The 16,909-nt window shown below is 36.4% G+C and overlaps 1 protein-coding gene across 1 annotated transcript; it reads right to left on the minus strand.

Annotated features, from left to right (window-relative positions):
• Positions 1–497: 497 nt before the first annotated feature.
• LOC121425854 lies at positions 498–12,314 on the minus strand. The gene is made up of 10 exons (XM_041621934.1): positions 11,321–12,314; positions 9,325–9,541; positions 7,475–7,724; positions 6,439–6,709; positions 5,545–5,664; positions 5,082–5,310; positions 3,968–4,101; positions 3,453–3,618; positions 2,858–2,995; positions 498–978 (listed from the first exon to the last, which is right to left on the minus strand). Exons 1-10 carry the CDS (start codon positions 11,543–11,545, stop codon positions 848–850), a joined length of 1,881 nt encoding a protein of 626 aa, XP_041477868.1. The 5' UTR covers positions 11,546–12,314; the 3' UTR covers positions 498–847.
• Between the last annotated feature and the right edge of the window lie 4,595 nt (positions 12,315–16,909).

The following is a 16,909-nucleotide window of genomic DNA, read 5'->3' on the forward strand; positions in this document are numbered from 1 at the left end:
TATAAATTTATCCCATTGGTATGCTACAAGATATAAATTTATCTCATGGGTATGCTACAAGATATAAATTTATCTCAAGGTATGCTACAAGATATAAATTTATCTCATGGGTACGCTACAAGATATAAATTTATCTCATGGGATGCTACAAGATATAAATTTATCTCATGGGTATGCTACAAGATATAAATTTATCTCAAGGTATGCTACAAGATATAAATTTATCTCCTGGGTACGCTACAAGATATAAATTTATCTCATGGGTACGCTACAAGATATAAATTTATCTCATGGGTATGCTACAAGATATAAATTTATCTCATGGGTATGCTACAAGATATAAATTTATCTCATGGGTACGCTACAAGATATAAATTTATCCCATTGGTATGCTACAAGATATAAATTTATCTCATGGGTATGCTACAAGATATAAATTTATCTCATGGGTATGCTACAAGATATAAATTTATCTCATGGGTATGCTACAAGATATAAATTTATCTCATGGGTACGCTGCAAGATAGAAATATATAAATAAATTTATCTCACGTGTATGCTACAAGATATTCATGTCATTGTCCCCTAAATAGCATTCCTGAGCATCTAAACTGGTTGCTATGATGTCTCTTCATAAGACTGGTGCCTGAAAATGAAATTGACCACTATCAAAAGTAAGGACAGAAGCTTTTCAAAAACCTTGGATTCTACACTAATTTTGAGGCTAATTATGTTTTTCATGGTTTAAAGAATCAATGGTCAAATGTCTGTAAAATCATGTTAACTTTCAAAACAATGAGCATGCATGCCAAGCGAAAATTCAACCCTGACTACCTGGTAGTTATAATTACTCTATAAATTCATAGTCATCTGAACTATAATTTGAAGGAAGGGATTCTTCACGACTTGAGTCTCCAAGGAACCAACAGAGCCTCCTCGATACTCTCTCCATTGATCTTGCTTCATCGTCAAAAGTACCTGCAAAGCAATGAAGAAAATGCATTTTCATTAATCATGATTATTAGATTCACATTTTTCTTTAAATTTGTGAAAAATCTTAAAATAAGCATCATTCTTATATTTTCCAATTAGTAGTATTCTCAACAAAATAACTGGAAATGCGATATCAAAATCAAATTACAATATATTTGGTTGTATCCCAATCTCTAATCAATATTCGATTATTTATCATGCATACCATAACTTTCCTCATTGTAAATAGCATAATATTGACTGGTTTTAATCAATAAAAGCAAAGAAATTGCACCTACATGATGTAAGCTGAAAAAAGTATTTGCAAATTTAACCCAAAATTGTGTTTTTTAGTCTGACATGGAGATATAAAACTGTCCCTAATGTTTTAGACTCATAATCTGGGGCATGTAACACAGAACTTAGCAATGATCGTAGCACATTTTCCTACAATTGATTCCATTGACTACAATGCACAATCAGTCGTGAAAATGAAGCGTACGATCAGTCGCTAACCTTTGTGTTACGGGACCCTGGTGTAACTATTTGTGAATTTGTTTTCCAAAGAAAAATGTCTTGAAAAATACAATGCGATAACAGCTTTCTTTTACAAATCTAAAACAAACAAGCTTCAGCCCCCATTTACTGGATATATTAATTTTCTACAAGAGTAAATAAATATATATATACTGTACATAAATATGTATATATATATATATATATATGTATATATATAGTGTGAAAGAAAGGGATGAAGAGAACAATGGTAGGCATAGCTTAAATCAAGGTTCCCCAGAGCTATCTACCCTTTGGAAAAATTGGTGATGCCGAAAAAATGTCTCTGCTGGGTATTGAACCCGGGCCCCCAGCTTTGAACGCCAGTGCCTTAACCACTAGACCACAGAGACGGGTTAGTGGCTAGGGCGACCCGATCCGATTGACCGTCAGACAGATTTTCGACACCCATACCAGTTATAATTTCCTTTTTCGAAATCTGTCTGACGGTCAATCGGATCAGGGTCGCCTAGCCACTAACCCGTCTCTGTGGTCTAGTGGTTAAGCCCGGGGGGGGGGGGGGGGCACTTACATTGATGAGTGGATACCATGCGTGACCAAAAAAACATGTTAAAAGGATGTCCTTTTCACGATAAGGCACGTTACGTACGTAACGTGATAAGGGTGTCAAAAACACAAAAATAATGAAAAAAGGGTATCTATTTCGCTAGGAAAATTACGTGTTTAGGGTCGAATTTGCGGGGATGATAAAACAAAATTAAAATGTTTTATAAAAGATGTCCTTTTTGCTCCAACACTTCGTGTTTAGAGTCCGATTTGCGCGAGGTGTAGAAGGTGGGGTCGTACTAAACCAAATAAGGTAAAGCCGACGACCGAAGGACCCGTACTATAAAACATTCCTGTACTTGTTTAGGGGTTCATTTCAGGAAATATTTGCCAAGAGTATCGTTTTGTTTCCAATACTTGTTAAGGGTAGGGTTTCACACGCAAATACTTGTTAAGGGGTGCATTTTCAGAATATGGAAATTACGTGTTTAGGGTGCTTTTCGAGACCCCATGGTCGCGCATGGTATCCACTCGTGAATGGAAGCAGCGGGTTGTTAAGGCACCGGCGTTCAAAGCTGGTGGCCCGGGTTCGTTTCCTGGCAGAGACATTTTTTCAGCATCACCAAATTTTCCAAAGGGTAGATAGCTCTTGGGAACCTTGATTTAAGCTACGCCCCCAAATAAAAGAGTTGCCAAAGCTGTAGTACATGTGTAACTTCACACACACACACATATATATATATCTCACATCAGACCTCTATGACAACTTGGTCTATTGCATGAATGAAATGCACCAATATTTCGTTTTAGAGTGGTAACTCACCTGTATTTTGGACGAAACATGCAACTTCATCCTGTGGTTTGGTGTAAGTCTCCAGGAGTATTCTGTAACATGAACTCTCCTGTATAACTTTTGGGAGTCCAGGCACATCCTGTTGTCCTCCAACAATCAAATGCCGAGCTGTATGGGAAGAAATAGTACTTGTATAATTTGTACAATTATGCAGACAATGCGGTTAAGACCAAAAAAGCAGGCCTTGAATTGCAACATGTATAAGAAACTTGCAAGAAAAAAAAAATTGGGAATATTCACAGACATGGCCTTAGCTTTGGCCTTGCCAAAATGCAAACTTAACACATTGGCTTTTAAATCAAACAGTGCAGTGTTTCACATGGGATACTCTTATTTCAAATATTATTTATTGTGAATTCTTTGAACAGAAAAATTGTGCAAGTAGGCATTTCTCATTACTCCATAATTATCATAATCATAAGTATAGAATTCCAAATACACCATAACTAACAAGAGACATAGTATTCTTCATTACTGCAACAGAATGTTTTGATTTCATAAAAAAACATGTATGTAAAATGAGTATGCATTAACATATTTCTAAAAATATATCAGATTTATTTACCATTTGAATCGTTTACAACAACTGATTCTGAAACTATCTTAAAACCACTTCTTTTCATGTGTGATATCCACTCAGCAGCGGTTGTTATGTTTTCAGTCAATGCTGCCAGTTGACTAGTTGCTTCCTTCACCTTCTTTACATGCTGTTTCAATCCCTTTGTTGATTTCTATGATAGGAAAAAGCAAAATAAGAGAAAAATTAAAATACAATATCCGGAGGGGAGAGGGGTAATAGTATGTGGTTGGCTGCAAAAGAATTGTTTTGTTTATGCATCTTGCAATCAAAACTGAATAGACACCATAACTGTCATCGAAATTATCAATTTGTTTCAAATCATTTAATTCCTTAAAAAGTGTTCAATACTGAATTCCTATCCAATGTTTAGGGTGTGTTTTTTTTGGGGGGGGGGGTGTGGCCAGGACAATGATTCTTGTACTGCAAGCCAGGAAGCACTTTACACTTGTTCTGAATTTTCGTGTTTATTGGACAAGATCATTTAAAAAACAATTGCTCACCGCTTCGATTACAGTAAGAACTACAGGACTTGTCTGTAGTTCTTCCAAACTTGTGTACTCTCCTTCCATAGTCTCCTCCGCCTCTCGGATGTAGTTCACAAATTCTTGTGGAATTGACTTCCTCATGTCCTTTCCTGAAAAAATACATTGATACTGACTCAGTGCAAGAAATGAGCATGTGACATGAAATTAAATTAAGTTCTACCTTCTTTCAAGTCGGAGCAAGTAAAGCTAACATCTGCTTATTATGACCTCATTTATGTCGCAGTCCCTCCCACCCCAAGCTAACTGTTGAATGACTGTGGCCTTAGCACAAGAAAAACATAATGTGACACTGCAATCACATCAAGCATCAATGGAATACCACAAAGTGCCAGACATTTATATGTTTAAGTACATTAAGGATCAACAATGTGACTTTATTTAAAGAGATACTCCGGGCTGAAGATATAAGAGTAAAATTCACAGAGCAAAATGCTGAAAATTCGATCGAAATTGGATGACAAAAAACGAATATTAAAGATTTGCAATCTTCTGGTAAAACAGTTCTAGAGTCGACATGTCTTCATGAATATTCAATAAGTAGGCTGATCTCACATCCCCACTTGACTTTCCTTTTTTCATGTTATTACATGAAATCATAATTGTTTTCATATAAATGTGTAAATGATGTATTCCATTATGATGAAAAAAGTTGCAGCAAGATATAACTTATGCACTTAATCAGTTGTTGTTTTAGTTCTTGGTAGAAATATTTTGAATGAACCTAATTTCATATAATAAAATACAAAAGAATAAGTGGGGATATCATTAACACTAAGACCTAATGTATATTAATGAAGACATGCCTCGAACGGTTTCACCAGAATAATGCAAATCTTTTAAATTCAATAACTTTATTTGTTATCCGATTTTGACAAAATTTTCAGCATTTTGTTCTGTGAATTTTACTCTATTGATTTATGAGTATATCCAGCCCGGAGCATCCCTACATGTACTCACTTTCATTCATTTTACCTTTTACCAATTATACTTTTGCCACTGATCCTGAACATTAACAATTTTTCAACTATTCATGGAATACATGATGTAAGTACCATTGCATTTAACCTACCAAGAAACTGCTCTAGTGCAGAGTTTTGAGTGTGCACTGGATAGCGCTCCACACACTCTTCCCAGGTTTTTGATTTAGTAAGTGTCTTCATCGTTCGCTGGAGTAGTGCCATACGCTTTATCTTGAGGGCCTCCCCCTTTATTTCTTTCGGCTGCAGCTCTCCAGCCACCAGTCTCGACAAGAGGTTGAAACGCTCACTTTCCGTCATTCCTTGCAGCTGTAAGAATATCTAACAGACAAAAAACATACAAAGAAAAGAAATAATGTATACTGTTTCAACCGTTACAGTGTTATCAATTGTGAATTCACGAGAGATTATTGAATCAACAAGAAAATCCTTAGATTACCCCCAAGGTTGACCGAGGTAAAAAAAGTTTCCTAATTACAACATAAAAGACTGTACTTTCAGAAATTTTAGTCTCTAGTGACAAAGTGAAATCATCTAATTGCCTCATGAACTTACAGATATCTTCATTGGTTTCCCTGTGTTCTCCAAATGAATCGCAAACAGCCTTGTTAACTTGGAGTAACAGCGTCTGCTGTAAAGAGCGAGCTGAAATAATGGTTCCAGCGGCTTCCTTCCCTGTAACCAAAATGAAGCAGAAAACTCTATTAATGTCACAATTTACTGCATTAAATATCCTCTAAAAAAAGAAGATGTACTTGTTTGGTAAGGGCTGGAATTTTGTTTTAGTGAGTTGTGATATTTTCTTCTTTGGTTATTATTTTTAAAAACTATACCAATAATTAGAATAAGACAATCTGTTCACATATTCAAATTATCATAGTTTTAATTTGCTTGTAAAGAAAGTATGTAACTTAGGTCTACTAATCATACTTAAAGACCCAAATTCACAAAGGTGGTTTTGAAAACCCACGGTTGAGTCCATGGTTTATGCAGATTTCCTGTATGAATTATGCTTATTCTACCATTAAAAAATTACTCCTGTTGCCATGGTTATCCACGCTATATTTTATGCATGAGTCTACTGTTTTGAATAATGAGTCCACTCTTCAAACAGTGGACTCATGAATAACATAGCATATGTAAACATGGTAACAGGCGTCAACTTGAAGCGTGCATCACTATTGGATTTTTTTATACAAGCACCCGATAGTGCTAAATTAAGCGTAAATTATACAGGAAATCTACATAAACCATGGACTCTAACATGGGTTTTCAAAACCACCTTTGTGTATTACGGCCTCACATTTGTCACATGAACTACATGATATTAAGAAAAAAAAACTATGCGACATTTAATACATGATAACCTTTAGACTGAGAGGTTTTTATTTTAATTACTGTTACATTGCATTTTTCAATTAATTTCTCTACATGAAAAAAATAACTCACATCAACAGATGGTGATGACATGCAACCAAGAGCAGCAGCAGCCTGCTTCCTCCAGTCATCTTTGACGGTAGACGGTGGTTCATCCAAATCTTCATCTAAGTCGTGCAATGTGAATAAAAGCCTACGACACATCTTCACCTTTCCTTCAAGGTCTGGAACTTCATCTCTTAACAGACTTTGGTGTTGCTGAAAAGTAGCACCCACTTCCAGAGCCTCAACTTCACTAAGTCCAGCATGAACGTTGACCATGCATCTGTTGTAGTGAGCAAACCTAGTGCAATATTCATTGAGATAAAAAAGGTTTAACTTTAAAAAGAATGCATACACTGACTTTATACTTTCAAGACTCAAGCATCTTTTGAGACCAAATTTCTGATGTTATTCATCATTTTGTAGCATGTAGACCCAAAATCGCTCTAAAACTTGATTTTGTGTACACAGTAAATGCAATGAGTTATCTCATCTTATATTAAGATATGATTATTCTAACTTTCATTAACTGAAACAAATTGATTTTAGCATAATTATGCTGACATTTATTGCATAAAGCACAAAACAAATTTATAACAAAATGAAATACATAAGAAATTTATTTTAGTGAATTAAAACAAAAAGCATGATTAATACACAAATAAGCAGAATAAATTCATTAAAATAAATTGTTGTTTTATTTTGAAGAGTTAACCACAACCTTGCAGATTATATCGCACACTACCATTAAGCAAATTTGTGTGGTGCTTGTGTTACCCCCCCCCCCCCCAGAAAAGGGGAAAAAACCATCCTAGTCTGGCTAGAGTTGAGTACTGAAAAAATCTGAATATGTACAAGAGTATACGTAAAATTAAATTTATAGTGAGAAGCCTAAAATTGAGAAATCATGGTAATTATGCCTTTTTTTAAGCATAGCTCTTTCAAAAGAGGTAAAGCTTCACACACAGTGTATGCAAATCTTTTATCTTTATGTTCTTGGAGTATAGGCCTACTGTCGGCAACAATATTTCTACATATAAACACTGATAAACACTAAAGTGGTTACCTTTCATTGTCAGCCAGGTCTACGATTGCCTCCCACAAGCTGTAGCCACCTAGTAAGAAGTATTCAGCATCCTCTCCGTTTTCCTTCATCCAATGTTCATCGTGCACCATCACAGGTAGAACTGGAATATGATGGTGTGGGTTTGCTCTCAGTTCTGATTTAAAAGACTCGACTTTTGCAGGGTTACTTGTGACTAGGGTATAGCCAGGTGGTGCCTTTCGTATCAAGGAGATGGGTACTTGAATGCATCCTGAATTTAAAGATAAATGAATAATATTAACAATTCTTTGTTAAATACTTTCTATCAAACACAAGCAAATATACAAAGCCAGATCTAGGAATAGACAACAACCGTTGTAATCAAACCATACTCATAACATGCTTTTGAATGCCTTTTTTCAAGTGTGGAGTGAACAAAAGAGAAATTTAGATTTCCTGATAATGATATCTCAATACGTTTTGTGGATATTGCACTAACATGTACACATGTTGCTGTTGCAAATTCCTTTGTCTTTCCCACATTTTTTATCAGCTAATTCTTATTCAAATAACATGTTAGAAATATCAAACAAAATTTTTCGTTTTTCAAAACGTTGATTTGGGTTTTTATATGAATTTGCAAACAGGATTAAAATATGTAGGCAAAATGTTGCTAATCATGAAATAACAAATTACTGTAAGGCCTCAAAGCAGCTGGTTTTGAGCTTTCGAGAATCTCCAAGACTCTTTTGAGTTTAGCAAAGAGCATGAAGAGAGAGAAAGGGGGGGGGGGGCGGGCATCAGTAAGTATGAATGCATCCTGAATTTAAAGATAAATGAATAATATTAACAATTCTTTGTTAAATACTTTCTATCAAACACAAGCAAATATACAAAGCCAGATCTAGGAATAGACAACAACCGTTGTAATCAAACCATACTCATAACATGCTTTTGAATGCCTTTTTTCAAGTGTGGAGTGAACAAAAGAGAAATTTAGATTTCCTGATAATGATATCTCAATACGTTTTGTGGATATTGCACTAACATGTACACATGTTGCTGTTGCAAATTCCTTTGTCTTTCCCACATTTTTTATCAGCTAATTCTTATTCAAATAACATGTTAGAAATATCAAACAAAATTTTTCGTTTTTCAAAACGTTGATTTGGGTTTTTATATGAATTTGCAAACAGGATTAAAATATGTAGGCAAAATGTTGCTAATCATGAAATAACAAATTACTGTAAGGCCTCACAGCAGCTGGTTTTGAGCTTTCGAGAATCTCCAAGACTCTTTTGAGTTTAGCAAAGAGCATGAAGAGAGAGAAAGGGGGGGGGGGGCGGGCATCAGTAAGTACTAGAAATAATCTGATTTAAAGTGATTGGTCAACATTGGTTTGACTTTTAAAAAAATCTGAGCTAGAAGGTCATACTTGTCACCTGTGTCTGTGATATGTTCCAAAAATGAAGCCCAGAAAAAATTGCGTTCGAAATGATTATTTAGTGCTTCAAAAATTGAAATATAAAGTGACCGGAAACACCATCTTAATTTCATCCCATACACTTATGTGTACTGTGTCTATAAGACGCCCATTTACAAAATCAAGGTTTGCCTTGTAGTTTTGGCTTTTCATTCTCAATAACGGTTGTTTTCAGGGTTTATTAGTTCTAATACATGCACTTGTACAAATGTTTCATCTTGGTTTGAGAATTTTGTAAATCGGCTGCTCACAAAGTTAAACAATACCTTTAAATTAAAATGACCCCATTGAAAAAAAAAGAATTAATCACACTTAAAATATTGATTTGTTACATGAATTTATTTAGTTCTGCTCGAAGTTTAATTAATATCAATTTTGATGTTCATACCTTTATACTTGTTATCAGGTTTGGAAGCATTCCTGGATGATTTCACACGCTTCCGCTGTTGGTAGTTGCTTCTTTTCTTCAGGTATGGTGTTGAATGGAGAAGAGGTTGCAAATTCCCCTCGAGATTGTCCAGATCCACACCAAACTCCTCACCTAAAGAATCTGTGTCTAGGTCACCGACTGGCATCTTAAGTGATGCTCCATCTGAAGTTCTCATCTGTTGAAATAAGAGAAAATTGGATGATCAGGCATATCTCTCTGACTATCAACATTCTATTCTGAGTAAAACATATTCCCTATGTGGGCAATTCCACTGCCAGTCGCATAATTAGACTTTTATGCGACAGCTCTCTTTGGGGTTGTTTAGTTTACAAAAGTTATATATCATCGGAAGGGAAATTTCATGAGCAATCCAAACATGGTAATTAATGAATTAAAATAATTAAAGGTAGGGGCAAAGAAAAATGGACATTTCAATTGAATTACATTTGGGGTACTAAAATCATGTACAATGTAATAATTCATGGTGCAATGATTACAGAAGTAATCAAATCAATTATTTTGAAATGATCTTTGATATTGTTGTTATGGAAACAGACATGTCCCAAATAATAATCATATTGACAGAACGAAAATATTACTGGGGGCAAACTGCGAAAATCATAAATTTTATTGTTTGGTACATGTAGGAAGACCATCTCGCAATCCATGTGATAGAAAAGAGAAATAACATTAAGAATTAAAGGACAAATCCACCCCAACAAAACTTCATTTGAATAAAAAGAGAAAATTTCATCAAGCATAACACTGAAATATTCATCATCAAAATTGTATGTAAAATAAGAAAGTTATGACATTTTTAAGTTTTGCTTCATTTCACAAAACAGTTATATGCACATCTCGGTCAGTATACAAATGAGGGAACTGATGACATCACTCACTCACTTTTTCTTTTGTATTTTATCATACGAAATATGAAATTCCTTTCTGAACACATGGATCGAATTCCATTATTTTAACATTTTGTGCTTCAGGCAAGGGGGTCCTAATCATCAAATTCATTAAAATTGAAATATTGTACAATACAAACAATAAAAAACAAAAGAAATAGTGTGTGAGTGATATCATCAAATTTCTCATTTGGATTTACCTGGCTCGTTCATATAACTATTTTGTTCAAAATAAGCGAAACTTTGAAATGTCATAACTTTCTTATTTTACATCCAATTTTGATGACACTTTCATTATTGTGCTTGTTTGATTTTTTTTCAATCAACATTTTTCTGAGTTGGACATGATCTCTAAGAAAATTCTGTCAGACATGACAAATTTCACACATAGCTGATTAGAAGCTTCTAATACTAAAAAAAAATTGTTTTAGATTTAAAGAAAATATATGGCTCCTCATTTTTTTTAATATTGCAATGAATCATTCTATATTCAATTGACAATATCAATTTAAATGTACATGTAAACTTTTTTGTTTTGTTTTTCAAGTATAAATACTAGCTCACAACCAATATCATTTTGCTAGTATTACCTCTTAAAAACAAGGGAAGGGGTAAATGATCAATTGATAGGTAAAATGCAATTAATCTTGTACATGTATACATTAATTTAAACAAATGCATTTATGGTAACAACTACAAAAAAGGGATTTCATACAGATTCCAATAAAATGGCCATTCTAATTCTATAAATCCTGATGAAATTATCACTTTTCAATTTCATATCAGAATGAGTAAGAGAGAGACTCAGAGAGAGTGAGGGAGTGAGATAAAAAGTCCATCCTTTCAATAGTTCTAGTGTCCAAACTAGGCCCAATCTACTAGATCTACATAGGCCTAAATGAAATTAGGAATAAAATATTAAACTTAAAGGTGCAGGCCTAACGTAAGACTTAGAGCTCGATCTAGCCCTAGCCTAGAAAAAATTCATCGGATAATCATCGGTCTGTCCAGACCTGAGAATTTTATTGAGTCCCTCTCCGACTTACCTCAAAGACATCAGAGTTCCTCTTGATCCCTGTGAGCTGTCCAAACACCTTCCCCGTCCGCTTCGACTGAGCTCTTCTTCCATTGACAAAAACAAAAACACCATCAGTGCCTTCACTCCCTGATGAACCGGCGCTGGAGTTGCAGTCAGACGACGACCCCCCGGCCCCGCCTGATTTCCCGAGCCTCCACGTGCTGGTGGCCTTGGCTGAACGGTCTTGTTCCATTGTTTACAAACAAATTGTCTAGAGGCTTAGTTAGAGCCAAGACGATACACCTGGGCCTCGGCCTCGCGATCCCGAGCGTAGTCGTAGAACTTGTAAGTTGTACTTGTTCAGGTAACACAGTTACACTACGGTAATCAAATTATTCAACAATCAATCCACTAATAAAAATTTGGCGACTCGTTATAGTAACAATAATTGTGGCAAATCGGTGTCTGAATTTGAAACTATTTTATAGTCGAGACGAAATCACGGTGCGTAAACTTTAGCTGTACGAATGGATATATGACAAACCGATCGATCATTTGAACAGCGCGCGTTTGACCAGCGTACGTCGGGCTGGCTTATTAGCATAATCCGAAATGACGCATTGCCATTGGATGGACACTAATTACCTTTACTATATAATCTACGCTGGTACCGGGTGCAAAGTGTGGGGATCTGGCCTGCAATCGCCTAGGCCTTTAAATAAAAAAAATCCTACATCAATTTCCCCCGTGCTAATTTAGGAAAATATCTATCCTTTTAGATATTTATGCATTTATTATGTTCTGTATTGTGTATTAGTCATGTGTGCTCTATAGGTACCCAATCGTAGCAAAACGCTAAAATTTTCATCAAAATCTGATTACTTTTCTATTCTATCAATCATGGGCATGGCACAGACAGTCCTGATGTCCCTGCATGCATGTCATAATATCCAGTCCCTAGATTTTTCTTATTTTTCATGATCGCAAATGTTTTCATAAACATTAGTCTCAATTTATAGCCCCAGCCATTGTAAGATCAGGAACGGTGGCGAAACTACACCCCCCCCCCCTCATCGGCTGCCCCCCCCAAAAAAAAAAGAAAAAATGGAGAAAAGAGAAAAGAGGAAGAAAGGGGAGAAACGTAGTGGGAAAGAAGAAATTATTATAAGCGGATAAATGCGACCGGAACGGCGTAACAAAAATATGCGAAGCTTTGGCAGTGTTTGGAGCGGATTTCTTTGTTCTTTTTCTCAATAAGACAAAAATGTTATGCCTTGGAACGGAAATTTGAGTGTAAAAATGGGGGTCCCCTCCGCGGCACATACCATTATATACTATGTGCCACCCCCCCCCCCACCCCGGGGATGCGCCACAGATCATGAATGATCCAGTAATTACATTAATCTGGCGTACAGATTGGGGGAATGTATTAGGAGGCATGACCCCCAATTTATATAGAATGCATGGTAATTTTGTCTTGCCTCAACTTTGAAAAGCGGAAGAAGGAATAAAAAAAAAACAGGTTTGGATCGAGTCAAACATATCTGGTCATTTATTTGGCTCACTTAAATTTGTATGTGTTTAAATGATATTCCAAATAAAAAAAATCCTATAGACTCTTTCAATGGGCACATATTGACTAAAAAAGGCAGGGGCACTAACTGTCCGCAAAGCCCCCCCCCCCCCCCCCCCGGAGCTCGGCTTTCAGGTCAAGACTGTATAGCCAGCCTCATGTTTAGTCGCGTTTGAATGGCGCGTGCTACTTCGGGCTATTGGCGCTATCAGCAAGAGACCAGCGCCAGGCCCACCTGGCCAGCTATGTAACAGTATATTGGACCGGTGCATGAGGAGCAAGAAATCATATAACGTTCTGGGCCAGACCAGGCCACGCCGCGGGCTGGTAAAACTTTGATCACGACTTTGCCTATAGCTGCATGGTTATTCTTTTCCCGAAAAAATGACAAGTAAAAAAGAGAGGGTTTGCTATTGATATGAGTTATTTTTAATTCAATTTTGACAAGCAAAAAAGGAGAGTTAACAAATATAGGTCGTTTGGCTACATTTTTCCACGTTCAACCATTGGTGGCGGAAGCCAAAAAATTTAGGAGGGGACAACCAAAAATTTTTGGAGAACCAAAAAAAAAAGTTCCCAAAAATTTTAGGGGGACGTACGAAAATAAATTGACAAGCAAAAAAAAAAAAAAAAGTCATCAACAACAAATTTAGGGGGGGGGGACCGTCCCCCCTCCTCAAATTTAGGGGGGGACACGTCCCACCCCCCGCTTCCGCCGCCTATGCGTTCAACACCTACCAGAATTCTAGGGCGCGCTCACTATATATGGAAAATAATACACGCAGGAGAATAGAGACAAACACGGTGTGGACGCCCCCCCAAAAAAAATTTAAAAAAAATCTTTATTTTGTCCAAAAATAATTAAAACCTAAACGAAACATTTTTCTCTTTCATACACAAACTTTGCTTCGCGCTCCAGCGGCTCCACGCGGGAAAACTATCAAAATTGCCTTCCCCTTTCCAGTACCTACCTAGGATTTTCCAAGGGGGCCGGGGGGGGCAAATTCACCCACAAAAAAAACTTGCCAAGCAAAAAAAAAGAGGAAAAAAGGTCTTCAACCGCAAGTAAAGGGCAGAATAAAATTGGCAAGCAAAAAAAGTCACCCTCCACTGTCTTAGGTCGTCAGGGATCAGTTTTTACTCGTCAGGGGGCAGTCTGCCCCCCCCCCGCTTAGGTACACTAAAGCCCCTTTCCCACACTTTTTTGTCCTAACGGACCCATTTTCCCCTCCCCGGTTATGCATGAGAATAGAATATTTTTGTCAGAAATATAAAATGTACATGGGTGTAAAGAAAATATATGAATATCTTTTTCATAATTACGAATTGTTCTTTTTCAACGTTTGCTTCTAACATTGTTTAATTGGCTCTCTCGATCTTTGAGCTCAATTCATGTTACATCTATCATCAGTGGCGTACCGTGGGTCATGGCATTGGGGGGGGGGCACCAGCAAAAATTTTGAGTCACTAAGTGAGCGCGCGAAGCGCGCCCAGTTGCTGGGTATTCTGACCTATTAGAGACATTTTAAGGACAGTGCCATCAAACGGAAATGTCTCTCACTGGTCAAATAATGCGAACGCGAAGCGCGAGCTTAAAATTTTTTGTATTCAGACCTAAAAAAGGACATTGTAATTAATCTTTTGTTATTATGATACGTACGTGTCTCGCTAAATAATGCGAGCGCGAAGCGCGAGCTGAATTTTTTGTAAATATTGACCTCCAAATAGAAAGATTTTAAGGACTATATTCTAGGAATCCATTAAGATTATACACATCTCACCGTAGTAATCTAATGCGAGTGTCAATAAGCGCTTGCTTATTTTGTTAGGATTGCATCTAAACATGCACATAAAGCATCATGATTAACATACCCATCTCACTAATCAAATCTTGCGAGCGCGAAGAGCGAGCTGAAAATTTAGGAAATTCAGAACTGAAGAGGGGCTTTTTAAGGCTTGTTCGTAGAAATCCACGAAGACCATACATAGTTTACTAACCAAATGATGCGAGCGCGAAGCGCGAGCTGAAAATTTTTGATATTCAGATTAGAAAAAGGGACATTTTAAGGACTGATTCTAGGAATTCATATTTCACCAATCCATTACTGCGAACGTGAGCACGGACAGGAAATGTTTTATAGTAAGACCTTAAAATGGGGCAATCACTATAAGTAGTCATGAAAAAGAAGCATACTATTGTACATAAAACAATAATATTAAACTCGAAGTGCGAGGAAATGTATTTGGCAGTTTGGTGTATATTGACTTGCAAACGGGAGGTTTTAGTATAGCATGATTATATTTCTCGGTATTATACAGAAAATGCGAGCACCAGGAACAATGAAGACATAGGCCCTGAGCAAATTATGTCTTATAAAGTTATGAAAAAAATGTTTCTTATGTAATATAACATAACATAATTATGATATAATATAACATTATAATGAACAGTAAGGTCTTCTTTCCCACTACGTTTCTCTTCCTTTCTCCCTCTTTTTCTTCTTCTCTCCTTTTTTTTGTCAGCCGATTGGGGGGGCACGTGCCCCCCATGCCCCCCCGTAATTACGCCACTGTCTATCATGTTCGTTATTCTGTACAAACAGTACAAACTCAAACTGTAAACTCAATAGTTTTTAGATCGGTATATAAGATTTAAACAAAATATGGGTTGTGCTAAAGTTGCGCTTGCAATGATTGATTGTGTATAAATACATATACGTGCGAATATCAAGATCACTTAATTTTTGAATTTCCTCTGGTATTTCCTGTGCTCATAATACCAATGAGAAGAATATGCTCATATAGTATTCAAATTTCAATCCGGGATCCTTACAAGACACATACTTGTACCCAAAAATAGCTCTTCGAATAGCCGACCGGGAAAATGTGTTGATGTGTCCATGATGTGACTGATCTGTATACCGCCTCGAGTCCCCTTCCCATGTAAAAATTTTCGTCATTTTTATCACCACATAATCTTGCGGCGGATATTTCTCTCTCTCTTTTTTAATGAGAACGCCATTAAAAATCAATCAACAACAATACAGACGCGATTTTAGGGGGGGCTTCAGTCCCCAAAGCCCCCCCCCCCCCGAAAAAAAAATCGACCACAAAGAGAAAAAATAGATATAGGCCGTGTTCGCGTGTGTATTGACAAATGCATTATTCTATTTCCATGTCGTCAACTGCTCTAAAATCAAGGCTTTTATATGTTATTCAAATTCGAAAGTTTCTTTCTCGTTCGGTTGCTCCCTCGCCACATGACATCTAAATGCAGGGTGCGAGACTATAGGAAGGCGACGATCTCCTGCAAGTACTAGTAGTATAGACTAAGCGCTTGCAACTTTTTTTGCCAAACTAACCTCCCTAGTATTGCTAGTATACTTCAACCAGCACGAATATTATAATAGTCAACTGTGTTTTGTCAAAAGTGCTCAGAATTTTAGTAAATTTTTGGCATATTTTTTATATAGAAAATTGCTCTGTCGCTATTTACTCCCTGATTGAGGCTTAACTTATGAAAACAAATAGTTTAGACAAGAGTCAGGACTGTCCATCCATCTTTCAGAAGACGAGATGGATTTGAGTGTCAAAAAGAATTCGGCGCGCCTGGGTGCATATACAGGGTCCCGTTTTATAACGACTTGCTATGATAATTCTACAAGTAACTATCATCCAATTAAATTGAAGGATTTCAGTAGCTTTAAAGCCTTTAATCTGTTATTCGAAAAATTGTTATTACTTTAAAACAAGTGTTATGAAACTGTTACAAGAATTTTGCAAAAAAAATGAAGCACATCGAAAAAATGACAATTTTCATATGTTTAAATAGCATTATTTTGCCACGTTTGATGGTTTCTCTGTAGCACTTTCAGATGTTTTATTAAACACATTCTTTTGCAATGGATTTATAAATATTTCATTTTATCAAAAAGGGCAGGGCAAATCGACACTCAGGGCAGTGATCGTTGCACTAAAACAATGTTGTACTTTTATTTGGATGTCACGGTGCTCTAAATGCTAGATGTCACTTTTTTAGAAATT

The sequence above is a fragment of the Lytechinus variegatus genome, chromosome 13 (genome assembly GCF_018143015.1).
Source record: "Lytechinus variegatus isolate NC3 chromosome 13, Lvar_3.0, whole genome shotgun sequence".
Classification (NCBI taxonomy): Eukaryota; Metazoa; Echinodermata; class Echinoidea; order Temnopleuroida; family Toxopneustidae; genus Lytechinus; species Lytechinus variegatus.

Excerpts from the sequence above, each read along its gene's own strand:
- LOC121425854 (XM_041621934.1), bottom strand. The coding sequence starts at position 11,545 with ATGGAACAAGACCGTTCAGCCAAGGCCACCAGCACGTGGAGGCTCGGG. Across the intron at positions 7,725-9,324 it reads ACCTGATAACAAGTATAAAG|GATGCATTCAAGTACCCATC; the intron begins GTATGAACATCA and ends CTTTAAATTCAG. Across the intron at positions 979-2,857 it reads ATGTTTCGTCCAAAATACAG|GTACTTTTGACGATGAAGCA; the intron begins GTGAGTTACCAC and ends ATTGCTTTGCAG.